General features: G+C 42.4%; 1 protein-coding gene across 1 annotated transcript; it reads right to left on the bottom strand.

Annotated features, from left to right (window-relative positions):
* Positions 1-353: 353 nt before the first annotated feature.
* On the bottom strand, positions 354-19,928 carry fam110d (family with sequence similarity 110 member D). Its single transcript, XM_084944039.1, has 2 exons — positions 19,750-19,928; positions 354-4,241 (listed from the first exon to the last, which is right to left on the bottom strand). The coding sequence occupies exon 2, from the start codon at positions 3,515-3,517 to the stop codon at positions 2,174-2,176; it is 1,344 nt and encodes a 447-aa protein (XP_084800165.1). The 5' UTR covers positions 3,518-4,241; positions 19,750-19,928; the 3' UTR covers positions 354-2,173.
* Positions 19,929-23,857: the final 3,929 nt, after the last annotated feature.

The raw sequence follows: 23,857 nt of genomic DNA, 5'->3' as shown, positions 1-23,857 counted from the left end.
GACACAAAAAGTGTCAGGAGGAGGCTGCAGACAGGGTGGAGAGTCTGCGCTCCGACAGCGTAGACATAGCATCAGGCCACACAGAGGCTTCCTTGTCTATAAACACAACCTGTTGCTGCTCCCTCAAGAGTATGCTATGCAGGGAATGCCAAAAGGATTAGCGCCTAGCCATTTGAGATAATGGGGAAAAATGAGATGTGATGTGGCGGAGGAAAGCAACAAAGAGTCAAGGACGAGACGGCATCACATTTCGTACATTCTCTTGTGTTTATGCCGCAATTGGTGGTTACTCTGTCCAAAATTAGCCAAGAAAAAAACCATAACAAGGTGGCAAGAAATGACATACTCGAAGATAGTTTCATTTTTGTGTTTATTTGCTGTGTACATCATACACAAACTTCTTTGGAATAAAAGCCGAACCTCTCGTGTGTGAAATTAAAAAAGGAGAATCAGAAGTTACGTCGCCACTTTGCAAAACATGCAAACAAATTTTTATTTTTTTCTTAACAGGGAGATCTGAAAAAAATCCAGGTGGAAAGATTCTCAGGAGTGTGCCATGCTCATGATAAATACAGAAAATAATTGACATCGCAAGTAACTGCGTTATTTTATCACATGTACAAAAATAACATGCCCTTGAGTTCAGTAATACTCTCAGTCTAACCTCCACATACCTCAGCAGTTCACATTACAGTGGCGCAGTCCAGGGCAAGCAATGGAAATGACCTTTCATTAAGATAAAGCGGGAATAACTGAAGAATGGATGAGGTGAAGGTGAGGTAGGATCTGCGGTTATCAGGGAGAGCAGGGCGGCTTCAGCCCCCTTTTGCATGTTTTGTGATGGGAATCGGGTTGACCGAGTTAACATCTGTAAGCTGCCAGATGGTGGAAATGACATCCTAAAGCATCTGGCAGGAAAGGCCTGTCAGCTTGAGTTCTTTTACTCTTATAATATATTACTTTTTTATATATATTCAGTCTTGAAATTTCAGTGAAACACAAATATTCGCCTGCTGAATCCAGTTCACAGTCACAGGACAGACAGGGTGTTTATCCCTGTTTTCATTCCTGAAACTCTTAAGCTTACCCAGCAGTGACCACTGAATAGGTGTGGAAATCTGTGAGTGGGTCACATTAAATATCCTCAACACTGATCCTAACTAAGGGTTGAAAAATGAATTTCAAATAATGAAAACTAGCTAAGCATGGCTCCTTTTTTTCAGGACAAAGAAGCTTCTTTGAATCCAGCTCAGTGATTAACATTATATGAGATGAAATATCTGTAAGGAGTCAAAACTATATTTCTATGTGTCATTTCCTCACTCTGTCCAGTTCAGTGCATTAACAACCCCATGGGGGTGCCTCACATGTTTGTTCCAACGCCTGCGTTTAAGGAGTAAAAAAAAAAGGAAAAGCGACACACAAACTAAACTGGGACAGAGTCGAATGAGGTACTCATGGTTCACTTCACACTCACACAGCATTTTTCCTGTTGGAAAAAACATAGCTTAGTGGTTTTCCATTTTAAATTAGTCAATAGGAAGAGCGGTGATGTCAAGGAGGCTAAGCTGTGTTGACTGTGTCAAACAAACACACACTTATGTGCCTTGTGAGGATTCACAGGGGGCTCATTTCAAATCAGTTCTTATCTGGTTATGCAAATAAATGAAAAGAAGCTACAAATGGAGAGGACAGTAATCCAGCGCCCACTCCACACGCACACACATACACATTTATGATAATGGGGGGAAAAAATGCGACGGAAAATAGCTCCATTTGCCGTAAAGGTCACAAAACACTTCCACAGGCTCTATAAATACAACAAATCAGATTGACAGGATATAAGTAGTAGCAGTTATTCTCTAATTTAAAGAAGCTGTGCCTTTGGAGTGAAGGGAGCAAAGGTAGATGCGTGTCATGAAATGCTAATCCTGTGAATGAACGTTGACCACTGAAACAAATCCAGGGTCTTTGACTCTCGTTTGAAATGTAAAAATTCAAATCATATTTGAAGCCAGATTCGATTAACGAAACTATTTGAGCCTCAAAAGTTAAAAAAACCAAACAAATGTTGCACTCTGTTGCAGCCCACAGAGGATAACGTACTTTAAATTTATGTGAAATACACAACACCTACACAGCTCTCAATGGCACAGGAATCCTCGTCCATCTATCAAACCGTTGATTCTTTGGGTCCTTCGCGGGCGGCGTTTTTACACCCGTAAAGCCATTTGATGACACGAGCATTTCTCTCAATTATTGACACGCCAGTGGGAAGCTGCTCAGCCAGCTCCTCCTCAAACAGTCCATCTCCTGAGTGGCGGGAGAACTCACTGGGCTCCGAGCCTCCACAGCCATCCCCGCCCACGCTGCGGAGCGCCAACGAGAGAGTGTCTATAGAGCTGGCCCCTGAGAGGAAATTCTGGCGACCCAGACGCTCTACCATATCTATGTCCAGCCCACAGAAGTCAAAGAAATGCTCCTGCTCTGATAACGCTACTGAGCAGCGCAGATGTAAGTCTGACTTGGAGCGCCGCAACTCTCCAAACTGTCTTCTGGGTGCCGGTGGTGACGCTCGTTTCCACGGGTCATTCTCATCGTCATGCTTGTTTGAGTGGTTTCCATTGGTAACTCCATCGCCGGTGCCATTTGTAAAGCCATTCTTAGTCTGTTCGAGCATGCAGCTTAACCCGGAGCTGGGGGCAGACTCTGGGCTGCGTTCGTGGTCAGTTTTGCTGGACCTCCTGCTCCCCGGTCCCCCGTCAGGCGCATCTTTATCGTTGGTCCAAGACATGCGAGAGTCGCCATCCCGGGATGACGCTTTCTCTTCACCGATGACCATTTTCTGGATTCTGCTCTCACCTCCACTACTCTTCTCCCTCATGGATCCCTGGAAGAGGCGGCGGACGAAACTGTAGCCCTTTATCTCCATGTTATTGTTTTCTCCCAGCGCTGTACTGCTTGGGCTCTTGCACTCTTTTTTCTGCCGGTAGATGACGAGGGAGTCTGGCCTCAGCATGCGTTTGCCTGTACTCCTACGGAGAATGGGAGCGCTGTGTGGCGCTACCAAGGTGTTAAGTCCAGGTGTGCGCGGGCTGGGGGGAGCATTGTTCACATTGCTCCTGTTATGTGCCTCAACATCGACAGAAGTCCGTCTGTTCTCCTTTCTCGAGTCATCATTTTCATTTTCGTCTCTTGCAGCGAAGGAGCCGCAGACCGGAGGGAATGGAGTGTTGGACGGACGCCGTGGGGGAAGATGAGGCGTCAGGCTTCCAGGGATGGTGATTGCTCGCCGGGGTGGCGGCGGTGGGGTGGCACAGGGTACAAGTACAGGCTCTTGCTTGGTGTTGATCACCTGCTGGCTTTTAACATACTTGGCTTTGTCTGCCTCGAGTCTCTCCACGGCACTGACTGAGCGGCCGTGACCGCCGCCATCAATCTGCCTACGCAAGTAGTCTGGACCCTTGTTGAGAAGCCTCAGAGGTGAAGGAGATCCAATTGGCGTTAGGGGCTTCATGTTAATTCACCGAACTGGAAAAGACATCAAAAGCGCAGCCTCCGAACTGACTCACAGCTCCCGACGTCCCACAGTGAGCTGTTGTAAGCTCTGTGAAATTTCAAGCCTAGTGGGAGCGTTTAGAAAAGTTTCTAACTATAGAGGACTCTGGCAGCTCCCATTCCTGTACTCACAGCTCTTAAATGTTTTTTGAACAATAATAGATCAAGTAGCAATTCAGGAAACCACAAAATCCAAGATTGTTGTAACTTTTTCTATAGATAGCCAACTGACTCTTTGTTGGGCAGTGTAAGAACCCAGGCAAATTGATATCTCTATCCAGTATTTATAAAGGCATCTGGATAGGCAGGGAACAGGGAAGTCCTTTTTTGTCAGCCTGAAGCTCTCCCAAATGAGATGCTCCCTGCCCACAGTGCAGCAGAAATAGCAGGCAGGGTGTAGTTTGAAAGGGTTACTTCTTCCTCCCCCACTTTTTCCTCTCTCTTTTTCTCTACCAACAACACCCTTCACTGTTGATCTTTTCAGTGGCGACTGCCGGGAGAAATTAGATATACCAGCCTCAAATATTTGCTTTGCACAGGGCGTTTAAGGGACGCCAGGTCAAGACTTTTGTTTGACGCCCGTCGTGGTTGAGCTGGCTTGAGGGTGGCCGGCACCGATGCACTTGATTTGTTGATGGACAGATGGCGGAGAAGCAGTTCGCATTCTTCACCTGTGTGGACCCCTGGAAGAGGCAGAGAGAGAGAGTGGTTTTAGTTCTCAGTGCTACTTTCAAAGGCAGTGGTGCCTTAAGCTGATCATAGATTGTGATTATTTAAAGCTGGAGGGGGGGAGTGACAATATCCCGTCATTGATGAATGAATGGAAACATGGATACAGCACTGTTTGCTGTCCAGACAGGATGATGACATATCCGTCTCCATCTGTTTTCTGAACAGGAAGGCAGAGAGACTCATTATGATCTCCTATTAGAACAATTGTTTCAGCTGTGTTTATGACTGCAAACTCAACATCCTTTATTATTGATCACCGAAAACACATGACAAAAAAACTAGTCTCGGTACTAATTCCTCTTTTTGTCACAGCTATTAAACTCAAATAACATGATGTGTAACTGGAGGGGCAAAAAAAAAAAAGTTTCTGACAGCTTGCTGTAGCTTACTTCTTTAAATTAATGCAAAAATAAAGCTGGTGAACACCTTTGAAGGGATCTTTTATAGCTGCAGTAATGCTGCTTGTTATTTAAATTAAAAGCCACTACAAAAGTTCAGTAAAGACAGTAAAACTAATGAGGCATGGCACCGTGACAGATGTTGCTTTTTTTTAAAAAATTACTATGCTCTGCTTTATATTACATTTTCCTGCTATATGAGGATGGGTGGAGCAAGCGGGGAGGAGGGTGCACGTGCCTATAACAGCCTCAGCCTGACGAGTATTTATAGCTTTACACCATCCCGCCACAGTTATCATATGTCTATGTATGTGTATATATGTGCGTGTTAGTGCATGCGGTCATGGGTATTTGTTTCCTGTAAGCAATTCTTTGTGTGTGTGTGCCAGCACAAGGCAGCGAGGGGCTGCCCTGTAAAAGAAAGAGGGGTGCATGCAGAGTTTGGGTGCCGTGAAAGCCTTACTGTCTGAAAAGCAGCGAGTGTCTGCCAAGTGCAAGCTGGAAAGCCAAAGAAGCCATCTTTAAAACCTGAAGCTGTTATTTATACTCTGGGGCCACAGGTGGAGCGTGTTTTCAATTCAACTTCCCTCAAAATGTATTAAAAGTCCATCTGGGGAGACAAATGCCCCTTGTGGTGTGTTAGACAGCAGGAGGGTGTTATACCGTGTCGCTTACTGTTCTCTCAGGTCCCTCAAGTGTCATCAAATGCTATTTTGGCTTTTCCTTCACAAAAGCTAAAACAATGAATGACCAGGAAAGAGGATCCGTGTCTCCAGTCAGGATGAACCACATGACACTGGCAATAGCAAAAACATCACAACATACACTCCTTTCTTATATTTTTGACTAATACTAATCCGATAACAGAGTGACACGAAACAAAGAAAACAATAACACACATAATTTATCCAACTATTTATAAAACTGAAGCAGTTTCTTGAAAAAGTCATACATGCACACTCGCATGTTATTATTACTTATTTTCTTGAAACTGAATTCTTCTGAAATCATATCACTTTAAACAATTTTTTACTCTATGTGCATCTATTTTATTTAACCTCTTAATGTAAATTATAACAATCATAAGTGAAAAAAATATTTTCATATTTTTGTTTTACAAAATAAGCAACTTAGCTTACATTAAATAAACATCATTAAAGCTGATTACATCACTTTCCAATTCCTGTGTTTCAATCATTTTTTTTATATGTTTCTTTCTTTTTACTCTTGTGCCTCTAACTGCTAATATCAAATTGTTGATATTTAAGAAGGTGAGCTAGAATTTCACCAAACCTTCTACCCTTATTCAGTCTCCATACGCCTGAGGGACCCTGTCAAATGGCGCTATAAATTACCTGACGATGGGGGAAATGGCATACTGGCTAGTTTTTCCAGATGTCGGGTATGTGGGAGCTCGGGAAAGTCAACCATTGTTTTGGTAGGTTTTGAGAAAAATCACAACAGGTGTGGAAACTAAAAAAAAACAAGAAAAATTGGTGGAAAATGTGGAGGAAATGAGGATGCAGGTTATGGTCTGTGGTTAGAGTTATGGGGTATTTATTAGGCATCTTTCTTCTTCTTTCTTCTGATCCCCATCTGAGTTCAAAATGAAAAATTGAGAGGCTAATGCTACCCAAGTGTTAAAGAAGATTATCGCCATAGGAGCCTAAACTAAGTTGTTAATGCTAACAGTGACTTTCTAGTGATGGGGTGGAGTTAAATATAGAAAGAAATATGAAGAAAACAAGGACAATATATGAATACAAGAACTGGTAAATGTCAGCTAATCCTTGAAAACCACAGTAATATGCAGTATCTGTATTTGTTCTACTTCCAATGCTTTTTGTGTTCTCTTGTGATGCCAGTGTGCGTTCAATGAATGTGACATTAGGAGCCTGAAGAAAACAAGCCACTTTCATAGGTTAAGTCTTGCTCAAAGTGCTATCTGGGACATCACATGACTAAGTGAGTCACAGCGGTTGCTGTTGTTTGTTTGGAACATAATATATGAATGAAAAACTGCACTAAGAAGACAGTCATTGGTGTAAGTGTTGGGATTTATGGCCATCTTTAGCTAAATTTCTTCAGTCTTGGACTTAGGGTAGCTTTGCATGATTTCACAGTTCAAGATAATCCTTATTTGTTTCATACTGGGTCTTAGTGCAGTCCCTCTAAACTCATCTCCCTCTCTTCAAGCCAACTTTCTACTCATTGGCTGCCCCTCACAATCAGAAGGTTTAGCAGGCTTCTGTTCACGGCTAATGACGACGACCATACTAACCACTCACAATGACATCACACAGACCCAAGAGTGAAAAAAATGCGTGAGGTCAAAGCCTGAGCTTTTGTCTCACAGGGATCACTTACTGATGTGACTGTGCTTGATATCCACATTAAACCATTATGACTGTAATTATATGAATAGTAGCATCAGAGGTCATTTTTTAAGGCATTTATCTGAACATAATATAATAAAACACTAAAACAGAAATCGGGAAAACCAGAGAGAAGGAACACACATGTGCACAAAACCACAGGGGACACCAGTGACTCAACTGGGATTTGCTGGAGAACAATAGCTGCCATTAGTTCTTTTGACTATAATGAGCCAAATTAGTACCCAGCACCTTCTCCTGTGATCTTGAAGCTTGTGCAAAGCGTGAGATAGCCTTGGGATTTTCTCTCGTGTTTCACGACTTCTTTTGTCTCTCATTGCAGGTTGTCATTAACCTCTAAACCTGTCCCTTCTGTTCTCGTCTCTACAGTGAACATCACCCCACCTTCTCCTTCCTATTGCTACCCAAGCTCATTTGCCTGCACTCTCTTGCGTTACTTCCCACTCTTCAGCTCCTCTGCACATGCTACAGGGCTTCTCTGCCCTTTCATTTCACTCCCTACTCCATCACTCTCTTCTTGTAAACATATATTTTCCTTCTCTCTTTCTATCTCTTTCCATCTCCTGCTCCATTTACTGTTACTTACAGTGTGATCTTCAAAAGCTTTTTCCCATCTTAAGCCGACATATATTTGTTCTATTTATCAGGACTGACTATGTGTATGTATAGCAAAGCGGGCTCCAAACATACAGGCTTTGCAATGAATGTTAAACATCACAACATGAAAAACAAAAAAAGAATAAGAAGAAACTTAAAGACGGGGTGAAAAGCCAACAATCGTAAAAGTGAGCTGAGACACAACAGGAGTTTGATGGTTTAGATTGTACATATCAGGGCTCTAGAGTGCGACCAATTTGGTCGCAAATGCGACCAAATTTTTCAGTGGTGCGACTAAAAAAAAATATTTGGTTGCACCTGTGCGACCAACTGTTCGGGTAGCAAAAAAAAAAAAAAAAAAAAAAATCTGCAACCTTCCCTGTGGTCAACAACAGACACACATTATGCCCCTATCGTGGACTAAACCAATCAGAGATAGTAAGGGGCGGGACCTCTCTGATTGGCCATGGTCCAGTTGAAAGTGGGAGGTGAGTAGCTTGAATAAAGCGATATCAATTCATTAAATCCTGAATCGACTTTTAAATATAACTGTGTTTTGCCAGAAACGCCAGATTCTCAGATTAAAGCTCACAAAACCATTTCAACAACAACCAAACAGCAGATGAGAGCAGGTACACGGATTCCACACAAAGACGTAAACACAGAACGGACCGACGCATCAGAATCAACTTTGTCTTTCTCCGCTTTCTCACCCGACGGCCCGTAGACGGACACGCTGTCGGAGCTTAGCGATTCTGATGCGTCCGGTCCGCGCTGTGATTACGTCTTCTTGCGCTGATTCTGAGCTGCAGGTTTTATCTCTCTCCAACCAAAATTCACCGAGCCAGCAGCAAAAGAAGCAGCAACCTGCGCTTCACATTTGATCAATGTCGTCATGAATTTTGCTGTTTTGCTTCCACGACTATTAAAATCACACTTCATGCACAGCTAGCTCTCTCTCTATCTCTCTCTGTACTTCAAGAACAGTTTCCCGTCTCCAATCTCTGTTTTCTGTATTATTCATTCGCTTATTACCCACCAGTCTACCGTTGTTTACAGCGCTGTTGGCTGCTGTCTTTTTCTTTTTTTTCTTTTTTTCACTTAAATGACCAGGGACAAGAAAGCCTATTTTTTCTGTTATTCAATACTGAAGAAATTTAAACTTTATATGCAGAACATTGTAGAATATTTTTAAGGTTATCTGCTATAAAAAGCCAGACCAGGAAAATCTCCTTCATGTTTTTCTGTGTTTTATTCTCAGTTACTTTCACACAAAGGCATCTGCTGTGATGTTCACAATTCTGATGAAGTCAGTACTGATAAATGATCAGAATTATAATATTTCTGACTGTCTGAGGCTAAGTTGAAAACCGGAATCGAATGGATTATAGAAATCAGTGATGATACCCAGCCCTAGTGAGCAGCCTAGGCACGACAGAAGTGGATGTAGCTGTAATAGGAAAAGAACTATTGCTAACTTTTCTGTTAAGTTAAGGCCTGATCCTTCTGAAATTCATAGCCAGTGCTCTGACACGGTGTCATCAATCTTTGAAAGCTGAAAAAGCACAGTGTATCCAGAAAAACACATTATATTATATAAATTATTATAAAATTTGTGTGCGCCTAACTTTTGTGCCAGTACGCCTAACTTTTTAAAGTTAGGCGTACCAGTACGCCCATAGCAAAAAGTTAGTCTAGAGCCCTGCATATAAAAACTGACTGAACTAGTTTTGCTAGAATGAAACCCAGAAAAGGAAGTTCAAACTCTTGGGGAATTTCTGTCAGGCTGCAAACGTATCCAAATGTCAAAAATTACAAACACTGCCCACCAGATTCCGACATGTAGGGACAAATGTTTCAGGCACTGTGAACAAATGATGAATTACATAAATTACAACAGCCTACAGCTATTTTATCCAACTACAAGGTTGTAACAAACTAGAAGAGTCTGCAGAAACATCAAACGTGTGATGCAAAAGTAATACCTGGGACGTGCAGCAGAAAGCAGAGCTCCAAAAACCAAACATCAGTGAATTCTCACATCACCAGCTCTCCATGTCTGTGCAATTTCCATCGATGTGTTCTTTAATAAAACTCCTCTGTCTGTCTATCTGCCTCTCCTCTCTCGGCCTTTCATCTCTCCCGCATTTCCCCTCTGTGAAGCGGATGGACCATCCTGCAGGGGAGGCTTACCCAGGCGCCCCCATGCAGCTAAAGAGGAACCAGATGTTTTGTGTCATGCTACATCAAAATGCTTGGACAGAGACCTGTCACGGGAAGGCACAGTGGAGTTCGTTTTTCTTTTTAATCAGCAGCACTGTTTGTGCCACATGCATTTGACCCAGTGAGAGAACAAAGTGGGTCACATTTAGGCCTTGTTATCAGTTATATTGTCAGGTGGTTCTTCTTCTGAAAGTGCTGCCCCAGAAGCTAAACACACAAAAAGACCCAGGAAGTGTTTGTTTGCTTCAAGCGAGCCTCTAGAAGGAAAGCTTCATCAAGGAATGCTTGGAAATCCAGAGAAAACCCAGCTGGTCCTGGATCAGAAGGTTAAAGGAAGTTTCTCTGTGAATTATGTATTTAGTGAAGTAAACACATGATAAGATGTTAATAAATTCAAAAAGACCACCTTTGAAGCTCTCGGGAGGCTATTCTGCACCTGTCAAATTAATCTTTGGACAGATGAGGGGCATCTGCTGCTGACAAAGAGCCAACTGGCCATCTCCAGCATCTTCCCTCTCTTTCACTGTCTTGCATTTCTCCCTTTCTTTATATGAACATCTGGCACAACTATTAAGGATGACAGTGACTAACAATCCTCCCTAATGGACTTAAATGTCTCAGTGTTCAAACGTTAACCAACGCTCATTCAAAGAAGACTTTATGTCATGATGGAGCATCTGCACACATAAGTGTCTCTACAGTGTGGATAACAGTGTCTCCCACTAATGAGCCACGATTCATGACCGCAGGCTTCGGTCATTAACGAACACTGCAAACACAGGACTCAAGAAGTCTGTCGTGGGCCAGGACAAAGCAAAGGAGGCGTTGTCTTCTCTCCTCCAAACAAAAGAGACAAACTGGGCTGTCTTCGCATCATTAACGGGCTCCAACAATGGTCTCCTATAGGTAAGTCAGACTTGGTCTGCCTCATTAGTCAGGAAGGGAAAAAAACAACATGATGACAATAAAATGTAAGAGATTAAGACACATGATAGATAGGCTACTGCCCCCCTCAAAAACAAAGGCAACTGTAAATCTTATCATGCCTGTGAGGCCTTCAGTGCTATTAGCCACGTGATCTACGGTTCGAGGCTACGCAAGGGATTTCTCCACATTCATGAGGAGCAGCAGCAGGCCACCTGGGATGGCTTAAGAAACCCCCAACCTGAATAGACCTCAAACTGTAAACTGGACAAGATGCGCTCTAAACTCACTGCTCTGGCTCTTTTGTCATTCAATGCTAATCATCGTGGGGGCAACTGAACATTGGAGAGCCACGCCAAAAACATGTACTCAGGCTAATGGTGGGTGTGGGTACAAGTACATGAGAACTGGATACAAAAAAGCCAAGAATGAAAAAACAAACCCCCCCAAAACGAAACAGGGAAGACTGTAAAAAGATTTGACCTTATCTGATAATCAGGTATTAGGAGCATTAGCATAGTTATGAGCTAAAATTCAGCTAATAAAGGAAGATTGCACATATACGTACATACCTAAATTATCTCAACTTGCTATTTTACATCATCGCAGCTGGCCAACAGCACAGCTAATAATTAACTAATGACTTCATTACACTTAAAGTCAAGCCTTTATTTGCTGATTTTACATAATCTTGTAGTAGAAAATTAAGCACACAATCAAAGCACAGAGGTCTACCCAAGGCAGCAAACGACTCACAATAAACCAAAGCCTTTTGAACATAAGTGCTAATTATCAGTCGATTAACTCTGCGCTCTGCAGCATAATCAATAAAATGAATTAGCCTATTTGTAAATGTTGACACAGTTCTACTTTATAGCATTGGAAAAACATTTTAGCAGTTGAAAGCAAAGGTATTATATTGCATATACGAGTCGGGCAAAGTGTAACAAGCATTATTTGTTTATACTACACTGGCTAATCAGTCAAAATATGATCATAAGTAGCTTAATTAATAGAAGAGACTGTAATTGTAAGTTGAGGCAATCAGTAAGAGAGCTATCACCCTGACATTACAGTAATTTAATTAACATTGTGCAATCTCCCCCTCCTATTACAGTCATTATACTGGAAGCCAAGCCTTTATCACGGCTGTAACACCCAAGCAGTGCTTACGCCGATAAGGCCAGCTCCAGGATAAAGTGTGCATATTTATTTATTTTTTTTATCAACAGGCAGGGCAAGTTCCTTTTCTTTTGAGCACAGGGCTCAGGAAGGCTTCTGTTACTTGTGATTACCGAATAGCTCTGAACCATAAAGTTTTATGAATCACTATTTGCTTTTCCAGCTATAACATTACAACAAAGCAAAAAGAAACGCACGCAAGCTTTGCCTGTCAAAGTCTCTGAAAGTAAAAGGCATCTTAAAATCTGCTCTCCATCGAGATAGAACGAGGACGCTATTTTATCATCCGAATGCCAATTTTAAAACTTAGAAAGTTTATAAGTGTAAATATCTAAAGTTAGAGGCCTGTGGTCCGTCCACCAGGTGCCAAGTGCGTGGAAATCTAATAATCCACGCTATAGAGAGACACCTGAGCCTGCCAGTAATGCAGGAATGTTAAGCTGCCTTATGATACCTCACTGTGAGAAATGTACAGAAAATATATGATCAAAGAGAAATACCCAGACAATGCAGGCAGGGATCCACATAGACACTGGATTAAAATGATTCATTTTGCAATACATAGTGGTACAGTAAAGTAATCATTGTGTAAATGGGCACTTCTTCTGTTTTATTTATGGGGAAATTACCAGTTATTTGGAGAGCAGTTTGCTAACAGCACAGTTATATAGTCCATTTTGCCTTTGTTATTAACAAGGAATTGATTTTTAACTGCCCCTGTTTTCAGAGCATTGATCTATTTACGCACATGAAAAACGTGTCCTACAAAGGCAGGTCACCCGGCAGTCAGACTGATAAAGCCCTTTGTTCTGACATCTCAAATGTGAATATAGGGCACAGGAAGGAAGCAGCAGCAATGTGGTAAGCAGAGACCATGAAATGTCCGTGAAATCCAGCGACAGGCAAAATAATTGTGGAAATTGTGCAGGTACTGAGTTAAGCCTTGATTATACTCTGTTGCGGACACTGACAGCTGGAGGCCCGACGGCCGATTAGCTATTCCTGTTTAACTTCCACTTGAAGTTGACCGCCTGGGGAGCATGCGAAGTTGGTGCACTGTGATGTAAATTCTCCACAGAGAAGTTGGTAGGCACGTGGACAAAACCCTGACCCTCGCGCTAATGCCGAGTTCCAGATTAGGTTGAAGTCGGAATTTCCGAGTTCCCAGTCAGAATTTAAATCTGAAAAGCCCCCTCAACTCGGAGTTACTACTCAAAAGGTCGGACCAGTCCCACCAACTCCGAGTTAATAACCCGAGACGGCTGCAGTGAACATAAACAGTAATAAAACTGTAAAACTTTTAATCTGTTTTGTATTTGTGATTTGCTAAATAAACCATATGCAGAGCACTGACCAGACTCTATCCATGAAGGTGAAGCAGCTTTGTTTTTAACTGCAAATAAGTATTACCTTGTACTGCTAGTGATACATGAACTTCCCAAGAACCAAAACACACCCTTTTTCTTCTCACTTTTCCAACTTTACTACTGGAATACATTATGTTGGAAATCAGGAGTGACAATACTCCCAAATACTGACATTGACACTTTTTTGCAAAAATATTTCTGGTTGTATTGGAGTCTCTGGGAAAACAGACCTTGGATCCCTTGTTCTGTAGCCTCAATAAACACTTTCCTGATTACTTTATGGGCTTAATCACTAGTTACCATCAGTCAACATCAGTCTAAGCAGAGATTCCCAGACCTCCCTTTCTCCAGCCCTGTCCTCCAGCTTTTGTGGTTTGATCCCAAGGCACTCCCAAGCCAATCTGTCCTGGTCTGCCCTGAAGCTTCTTAACATTTGCACATGCCTAAAAGGATCTCACCTAGGAGATGCCAGAACCACCTCAACTTGCTTCTTTCATTATGGAGTGGTAGGTGGCTCATCCAGAATGACCAAGCTCCTTACCCTACCTTTGAAGCCTTGATTATACTCTGTTTTAGACACAGTCAGCTGGGGAAACCATGACCTAGTCGTCATTTCTCTTATACTTCTTTGAAATCCTCTTGAAGTCTATAAATTCTCCATATAAGAATCCACAAACATCACAAAAGACAGGAAGGCACGTCGGCGGACATCACACAGCCTTCACATTCACTGTCTGGTGACAAAATTTACGTCACTCCAACTCAAGCTGACCGAAGTGAATCCTAGTGCATGCAGAATGTATAATAAAGGCCTAAGGGACAGCCTTCGGAGGAAGCAAATTTCCCCCTCTTGTATCCACCATCTCATTTTTTGGGTCACGACCCACAGTTTGTGGCCAAAGATCCACCGGTAAAAGCTTCGCTTTGCCTTCCACTCTCTTCTCTCTTCAACTCAATAAACCACGATGATGTTCATGTCATAAACTGTGGCTGTTCTAAGAGTCCGAAGGGACTCTTAAACAACTTGTTGTCAGCCAATAAACGTGCTTTGACTTGGATGCTTGCCACGTCCACTTTCAAAACACCAAAATATTGACAGTGAAGACTCTCACCTCGAGGGTTGGGTTGCATCAGCATGGTTACATCCATCTTTTATACTGTCTATGATCCAAACATAACCTGTTTTTGTGGGGGACATGTGTACATTCAAGGGGGAAAGAAACCGTGTAGCGTAGTGTGTGCAAGAGCTACGTTTATAGAGTTAGTACGCACATATCCCAGCGCTGGACGGTATTGTTTAGTAAACTATAACCACCACTGCTGCTCCCTCCACATGCCAGTCTGGATTATGTGACCAGCAATACAAACCACTGTGACCTAATGTGTGTGTGCGAGTGTGTGTGCGGCACATCCCTGGACTGGGAATGCACTGTGCAACTCAGGGTAACACAGCCCCCCCCCCTCGAATAAAAGCCTGCCCGGAGGCTGTTTATACAGTACAGTAGAGAGGCATAAATCTGGACATGTCCCTCAATCTCCCAGAGTCTTAAATTATGAAGCAGTGTTCTCACACTGTGAACCCTCATTAAGCTCTCAGCTGGTGTGAATGCTCTGAGAGACAGCTTTGTCTGGCCAACTGCCAGATGTTTTATTTCACAAAGTCGGCACATTTTTCCCTCTGCCAGGCATACGTCGGCTTCACCAAAGCGACAAAAGAGGCTTTAGCAGCAACTAAAAAGTCAAAAGCGGTGTTACATCAAACAGTGGTTTACCTGCCTTTTTGCTGACTGAAACAGTGCAGAAATATACTCTCCACAATGACTGACTAAAAGAGTTTACTGACAGCTAGATGAGTAAGAGCGCACAAGAATTGATTAAAGCCGTGTGAGAGCACAGGGGCCACAAATGAGCGAACAGCAACTCAATCCAGAACTCCAAGTTAAAGGAAAAGGAAAGACAGCCAGAGTAGCATCTGTGTAACCCCACCCTCTTTTCACACACAGGGTTGCTAAAAGGACACTCACGAAACCCTTGCAGAATTATTCTAAACACATGTTGCTGATGTTAGCGGTAAAAGGTTAGCACTAACTTGTGAGTACTTGTGACAGGACTGTTTGGGGTCGGTTAAGGCTTAAAGCGTCTCCAGCTGTGCCTTGTCCCCAAACACTGGGTCATCTGTAACTATGGTGTCCCCGAGCCCATCTACTTCCTCCTCCTGCATCCCCACACACTCTCCACCACTTTAAATGTGTCAGCATTGATTTGCAATCAACACAGCGGGGCGCAAAAGTTTGCAACTCCAGATGAAATAAAACGCTCCACATGCCGCTTCTTATGATGTAAACTTTCTCAAACACTTCTGGTGATTGGATACTTGAAGGTTGCTCATCCAATTCAGCTTTAAGCCAGGAAAACCCCTGGTTTAAAATCCACCATATTCAGTGTTTAACAGTGATCATTAATTATTTAGGGGTGAGCAGTCAAAAAGCGAATGCAGCAAGACGGCTGTATCAGGAATGTGTGGGTGAAGTTTGATTTAATCTGACTGACACAGCTCGAAACGTAAGCAAAATACCCCCTAAATCTAGAAATACTGCAAATGCTAAATCCTGACTGCCACAAAAACTTTTAAAAAAGAGATCTTTTTATAGCTTTATGATGTCTACTGAAACCCAGAGAGAAACTAGGCCATTAAAAGAAAAGTCACGTGCTAAAAACATGCACGTCCAATCCCAAGAAACCACGAAAAGGACAGATAAGTTTGAAATATTCAGTGTGAGATGCCACAGATGAGAGTCCAACACTCATCTATTTCAAACTCACTAAAATGAGGTAACTCCTCCTTAAAAACTGCAAGAATCACCCACAGCCTCCCACACAAAGACCTTACACTAAGCTCTTCTGTTTGTCCTCTCTGCCATCTATACTTAGTTGTTAACCTTTGCTGAACCTGCCAGCTGTCTTCTCTCATTACCGATCAACCGACCTGCTTCCCCACTAACAGCACCCCGAGTGCCACGGAAAGACAGCCTTCGATTTGTCCCTCTTCCCTGCTCTCCTCCCTCGCTTCTGTCAGAATCAGAAAACATCTGGAAGAGTCCGTGCAGTTGCATCGGCGGCCTCCTCCTCTGTCAGAGGGAATGTCCAGACTCGTGTCGTCTTCCTCACGGTCGAGCGGACACAGCGTGGCACGGCTGAGTGTGATGGGATGTGGCAGAGCTACAGAGGCGCCCAGTCGGACTGTGAACAATTACAGGGATGTGAGAGCAGCGGGGAGAAGGGCCGCTCTCACAGCTGTCACCCACGCACACACAGGGGACCGTCAGGAGATGGAGATCTGTCAGATCATGTTTCATGATTTCGTTGCTCACAATGAATTATAAATTGAGTTTGGAAGCCCGTGGAGATGGAAGCGATGTAATGTTCTCAGGTCTCGGAGAGTGGCAAGACTGATTATAATAATCATTATGTCAAAAAATTAAGTGCAAAGACTCAAAAAAGCCTGAAAAATACATCAAATTGATACTTCTGTGAATATGATTCCACACTAGTTTGCAAAAGAGAAGAAGGTCGCTACATAGATGGTAGGTTTCACTTCTCCTTTCAGCCAACTTCATGCACAACTTCATGCCTGTTTGAAAAGGTTTGTTTTGTCTCTGGATGTAACTTAGAAGCTGAGTTTATCGACAAGCTCTTCCTCTCTTACACGCAGTTCCTACTGAAAACTGTTCCCAGAGACTTTTGCCACAACGGCCCAAACAAGGCGACAAGGAGCAATAAAAGCTAAATTATAAGCCCGACGGTTTGTGTGAGAGTGTTTGAAGTCTCACACAGTTGTAAACGTCAAATGTCTAAAACCAGCTGCTGTGAAACAACACACACACACACAGAGTCACTTAACGCAGTGCCAGGGGGAAGATGATGTCATTAGCAGGGCACATTTTCCCCTCTAATTAGAAACTCAAGCTTCACGCCGTAACTCGGGGGTCTTTACATGCAACAAAACAGGGTTTAAAGAAAACAAATGTTTGACATGGCCTCTTAAAAGGCTGCGTTTTCAAGCCCGGCACTGCAGGAAAGCAAAACCGAGCCTTGAATTTTGATAAGAAACACATGAGTGGCCCATTGTGAACTAAAACCATGAAAAATCCTGCGGCTTCCGCTTGTTCTCTGCATTCAGCTATAATGTGGTCAAAACTCAATCAGATTATGCACTTGTGCAGCCTCGACAAAAAAAACTCTGTTCATTAAAAACAAAACACGGAGAAAGTTGTAAAATAAAAGACTTAAAGATGAGGAATCTAACTGTGCTGTGATATAGGCTCAACTTTTTCACCCATGCTGCAGAGAGATGCTGGATCTCAGCTCCTGTTTAAATGCTCATATTGTGAACATGCACATTACGTCAAACCAAACTCTCTCAAAAGTCAGAAAGTGAACATGCTCCTCTAAGCATTGCATCAATAACACCATCATCATAAATATCCCTGCTGGTGCTACGAGCCAAGCGGGAAGGCAAAGACCCAAATCACATTTTATTTAGTCATGTTAATGATGTCAGGGCTCCTGTCAACACCTCAGACGGAGACTGCAGTGAGCAGCTCAGCGCCCCTGGGCTCTCTTTCCGCTTTGTAACTGGAGGATGTATTCTCGTCAGCTCTGTTGGGATCAGCATCAAACACAGATGCAGCTGTATTACTGCTGGAAAATTAGCACACTGCCACATGAATCCAGGCACAAAACTGCGACTGTTTACGACTGCCTCTGCACTGTAATTTTGCAAGCAGGTATTCAGTCAGAGAGATGTTTGCGCTGCGCACTGAATCGTGTGTATGCAGTTTGAATGATTGATGTCGTCAGTAAGCGTTTAAGACCTATGAATCACCGTAGCCGTTGGGCACGGTTCAGCATGGTTCAGCACGGAATTCGGGGATTCAAACAAAAGTGTAAGGTAGTGAAAGGTAGGGAGGAGACGGAGCTAAATCTACCTATTGAATAGAAGGCCTGGAAAGTGATTCACCAAAGACTGTGTGGAAAATTTGTCTCATATTTAAATCTTCACTAACATCCTTAAAGTAGTTAGAGAAGAGGGCTAGCACATCTGCTGAGGAAAACTCACAGTGTGCTCAGCAGCAGCATTATGGCCACGAAAAGCTCTGAGCGTGTTTGTGAGAAGGTACGAGCGAGAGCAACATTTGAGCTGCATCAAAAAGCACGAATCAAACCTCCAGCCACTTATCGCAGGCCTAACCGGCACATGCTCACCTATGAATCCGAATGTGTTTACAAGACATGTGTGGTCTGTTTAGTCTGACTGTTAAGTTGTTTATGCTCCTGACCCCACGCTGATCAAACCAACTCAGGATGCTTGAGCCCTTATGAAGAGAGGTGGAGCTGCAAGGGCGGAGGTGGGTCAAGGTGGAGGTGACCCTGAGGGCACGTGATTGTCTCCTTGGAAGAGACCGTCTTTTCACTTTAGAGTGGGTGGATTGCATAATGCCCCTCCCCAACTTTTTTTTCCTATTCTTTTGAAAGTTCTCAAGTAGCACCGTCTTAGTCTTTAAAATGAGCTCCTATAGTTTTAGTCGTGGTCTCAAATGATTGGCTGGTTACAAGAGAAAAAAAACCCTTAACTTATAAGGGTTACAAAATTTGTCTTTGCTGATTAGATGCTTGGAAACCAGATCCTCATTTGGGCAATTTTCCTGATTTCATCCAGATGAAAATATTCAGTGCAGATCAAAGCTAAGCAAAGACCTGCTGCTCCAGGACGGTGGTATTTGCAGTTATTATCAGCTTGACTTCAAGGTTGAGTTAAACCAGGGCGTCCACATATAGGGCTTACAGACCACATGATCAATGGATGCACTTGCCACTTAAAAAAAAAATGTTTATGGTCTTATCAAACAGCTACCTAGAATCAGATGTCCATCACAGAAAAAGCCAAACAACACATCATAAAGTTTCCAGACATAATTCTTGACTTGAAGAAGTCCTGTAGTAAATATAAAAAGGAAAGCACACACCCTGTTGACTAAGGATTATTAATATTTAACCTATTTTAATCCAAGAATACCTCAGAAGTGCTATCTGGGAGGTGAGTCTCTGGATTCTCAGTTAAGGAATAATAAGGAACCAATAATAGATTCCGACTTATTTAAAGCCTGTTTATTCTTTGCCATCTGTTTAACCCGTAACTGCACGCTTACTAAAATAACTCACTGAGAGTACAAAATAATCACTTAGACGGATTGGTCGATTCCTGTCCGAGTCAGCCTGATCGGTAAACTTCCAACATGTCATAAATCACCGTCAGCACAAAAATGTTATTAAAAACCGAGCGGTGGAAGCCGTAGTTCTGTCCGCACTCACCACATTCGCTCAGTTTATCCACTGTTGCTGCTGTTGTCTTTGAAATCCAGTGAAGGTGTGGAGCTCTGTGACGGACACACGGTCGGCGTGGCGCTGCGCTGTTCGCTCTGCGCGGTCTGCTGGCTCACTGACGGGAAGACGCACGGCAGCGGCAGTAAAAGAGGGAGTCCCGACCTCCCCACAGCGGCGGGGGTGGGCAGGTATGACGAGGCGGTTCGAAAATGGATTTGGGGGAGCTGAGCGGAACAGTGCTCTGTCAGGTTGTGGATTACAGTGAAGCTCATGGTGACAAATAGCGACATCGTGCAGTTATTTTAGTAAACTTTACTTACAGAACCACCCACATTAAAGAAGTGCAGAAACATGAAAAATAGTAATAAAATTATAGCTTTTAAGGTTTAGCTTGATGTGTTTTTCAAGAAGAGTGGAGGCTGGCATGTAAACAACGTTATAGGTATATGAATTATAAAACAGAGATGTAAAAAAAGCCTCCATTGCTGAATTTATGTGCTTTCATTTGGAAGGCTGGTTAAGAATTAGGCCACAGTTTATTTTCCATAAGGGAGAATATCACCGGTTTATTAATTTACCTGCAAACTGCTAATAAGTTGACTTACACTAACAAATATTGCAATGAAAAGAGACTATGCTAGCAGATTTGTGGATGCCGATATGTTAATAGGAGCCATGCACGAAGTTCACATTGTGACCTTCTGCAATTCGCAGTTATAATAGTTCATTACATGCAGACCGTGAAGAAAAAATCCTCTGATGTCAGACTCAGAAGTGTGACTCAGACAGTTATGTTATCTGTGCGGTAGGAACATGAAAGATTTTCAGGGAGAGGTGTTATCTGCTGAACCCCCACCCTGTCCTAAGATGATCTCATCAAACTGTTAAATCACTTCACTTTCATTACTAGTTCTTAAGACTGCCAGTAGTTGTTTTATTCAGGATGATTGGTTGTGCTACTCGTTAACTGTTATCAGTAATCCAGCGTTTGATTGGATTTAGTCTTTAATCATTATTGTTGTCTTGTAGATGGATCTGACTAATTAACACATACATGCAATTACCATGTAATACATGTGACCTGTTGTCTTAAGTTTAAACATTTTCAGAAATATTTACTTTTCAGTGCATTCACATTGCTTTTTTTTTGTTGTTTTTACATCTTGTGTTCCACTTATTTATTTGTTGTTTTGGCTGTAGACAGTTTGTGATCAGTTGATACCAAATTAAAAAGCTGATCGATCTGTTGCTCTTTCCCTCTTATCATCCTCCCTCCTCCTGTGTTTTTGTTGCTTGTTCTGCAGCTCAACATGACTCGCTCAGAAAGGTCAAGCGAGAGGGAAAGAGAGCGAGAGATAAAGGAGTGATCTCCACATTTCACGCACACCTGTTTCTCATTCCCGAGCTCATCACTCTTGACGGAGCGGACAGGCCGGTGAGGAAGCACAGTGTAGCAGAGAGCCACTGGAAATATTTTACTGAGAACATAAACAGGCTCTGAAACACAGACGTGCAAAAGGCTCCACCCAGAGTGTATAAATCATACGCAGAGTCTCCTCTCCTCCAGTCATTTGTGCTGTGCTGGCTTTGGCAAACACTTTACACTTTACATTCAACAGAGCAAAACTCGTCCAGTCAAGCTTCCATGTAGCTTACAGGGTAAGTGTTAAACTGATGTTTTAAAATAGGAAAATATGCAAATGTGAACCATAAAAATAGCAAAAGTGCTCAACAAAGCCTTAGAAGGTTATATCTTTTAAAACGAGATCAAGAAACATCTGTATTATAAAGGAAAGACACTTCCAGAATACAAGTTCCAGTTTCTGCAGAGCTAAGCTTGCACAGTACATTTGGGGCACCTTGAGATTGGAGCTGTAGCTTTTGTTTGCCACATCTGGGTGCCGTAACACGATCTACCATTCCTGTTCTCTGACCTCTGCCCTCACGGCAAAGACTCAAGGAAGCCACACTTCCTGTTGAGCGTGGTGCGTGAAGTGGCGCGTGACCCTCAGCCTTGTTTGACGCTATCCTCGCACCCAGGAGTACATTCACCCATCTCTCTCCACTGCTGTGTGGTTGTGGATGGCCGATGCAGCAGGTGGCAAATTCCCAGTACGATTCCTGGTGCCAGTGAGTTATTTAAGACCCTGTTAACTCAAGGCGATAATCCTGCAAAAGCTGTGAAACATCACGTACTGAGAGGGTGACTGAGACAACAGGGTTGCGTCCAGGTTCAAAAAGGAGATGTAAGGTTTCAACTGAGAAAAAGTGGGTTTTATTTTTGGTGGAGCTTTGTGGAAGTGAGAGAGTCTCTCATCCTCAGTTGTACTCATACTTTTTTATTTATTTATTTTTATTTGAGCCCCCAAAGTCTTGTTCTCTAAAAGCCATTCATTTAAAACAGCATTATTATGTACTCAAGCATTGTTCATTTAGGACAATTTTAACATTTAACATTTTTATTTTAACTACAACAACCAGAACTACCCGCCAACAGTCTCCTGATTCTTATTCAAAGGTTAATGCATCCTGATTGCTGCACCAGATGTGTCACCACCTATTTTCAGCGAAGCTCATCCAGCTAGAAGAGCTACTGCATGAGAGGAAATAGAAATACTCTTCAGATGCAACTACTATATCGAAGGCTGTTTTCATAAAAGGATTTATAGTTTCATGTGTAGTTATTTACATTTTGCACAAGTCACAGCAGACCTGAGCCTGATTAACTCTGACACAGCACAGGGGTGGGCTGAAAAGCAGCTTGCAGAGTGCAACAGCTGTGGGCAGGCTAAAACAACCTCGGTAGTGTGAAGACGTGAGATTTGTTGATATGCTGCGTAGGGCTGCGTAAGCTGAGCTATGAAGTTGGTTGGTACTGAGATCAGCTGATCTGTGGGTGAAGTTTAACTCCTTAGACTCTCGATATGTTCAATAAATTTCAAATGAGGGAATAAACAAGACTGTTGTAACTCAGGTAGACAGAGTCTCTGTAGGCTTTTAAAACAAGTGAAATGTGTAACGATGGGTGGAAAACTTTACACTAACACTAGTTTGAACAATGGTTCTTTACAGAGGAAGCTGCAGTCAGGGACCCTCTAAAAGCATTGAGTGGTCAGTAAACGATTATAGGAAAGCATTGAGATTATACTATAGGTTGTAGGTAAAAGATAAAACTTCTTAAAACTGAAGCCAATGCATAATTGGGTTAAATCTGCATCATTTGTAATAGCCAACAAGGTTTAATGGCTGTGGTAGCAAAAATATGTCTGGCTCCATAGCACTTTATAAGAAAACAGGCCTTACTCTGTGAGCTCCATAGACACTTGCCTGATTAGTTTATGGGCTCACTCAGCAGTTATAATCTTTGTGAATACAACAGGATGTTCATTTTGTAAATTATTGTCCACACCAGAGTAAAAAAAGATGGTAAAGTAGGATATTTTTTTCGCGGTAGTGTCGGTTTCTCAGTCAATGCCAACCTTCGATCATCAAAACAGAGACACTGATGACCAAAACACTGAGCCTCAACAGGACTTCACTAAACTGTTAGTAACATCACAGTGGTTATATCTATCTGTGCCTAACTTTATTTTAAATTTCTTTTAATTTAGAGGTGATACTTTATGCTAATTTATATCACGCAGAAGAACAACAATTATATTAAAAAGCCTCTCAAATCAATAAAATTGTTGTAAAAGACTGAAATACTTCTAAAGGGCTCTTTATGAAAAAAAATTATCTCAATAACACTGAATACTTTTCAGTTTACACTGGAAAACGTACACTAAATCTATCTTTTGGGAGCGCTTTTATCAGAGGTTGCATTTGGTCAAATCCCCATATATCTGCCTGAAAGAGGTTATAAAAGCACTTTCCCACAAACTTTAATGCTCAAGACTCTTGACGTGTCTGCTTTAGCACACTTTAAAGGATTGATGGACAGAGTCATGCCCAGCTGAAATGCTTTTTTATGTCTTCTTATTTGAATGTACCTCTTTCCTTAAGCCAGCTCTGAACTCGTTTCCTCAGGACCCTCTTTGGAGCTTCTGCTTGCGTGTATTATCTAGCATAAGAAGGCTTAACTCCCATGAAAAAT

This window comes from Perissodus microlepis, chromosome 11, assembly GCF_051167445.1.
Source record: "Perissodus microlepis isolate ML-2025 ecotype Zambia chromosome 11, ASM5116744v1, whole genome shotgun sequence".
NCBI lineage: Eukaryota > Metazoa > Chordata > Actinopteri > Cichliformes > Cichlidae > Perissodus > Perissodus microlepis.
This window is presented reverse-complemented; position numbering and strand designations above follow the sequence as displayed.

What these genes read in the sequence shown, in the direction of transcription:
- fam110d (XM_084944039.1), bottom strand. Translation starts at nt 3,517, where the DNA reads ATGAAGCCCCTAACGCCAATTGGATCTCCTTCACCTCTGAGGCTTCTC.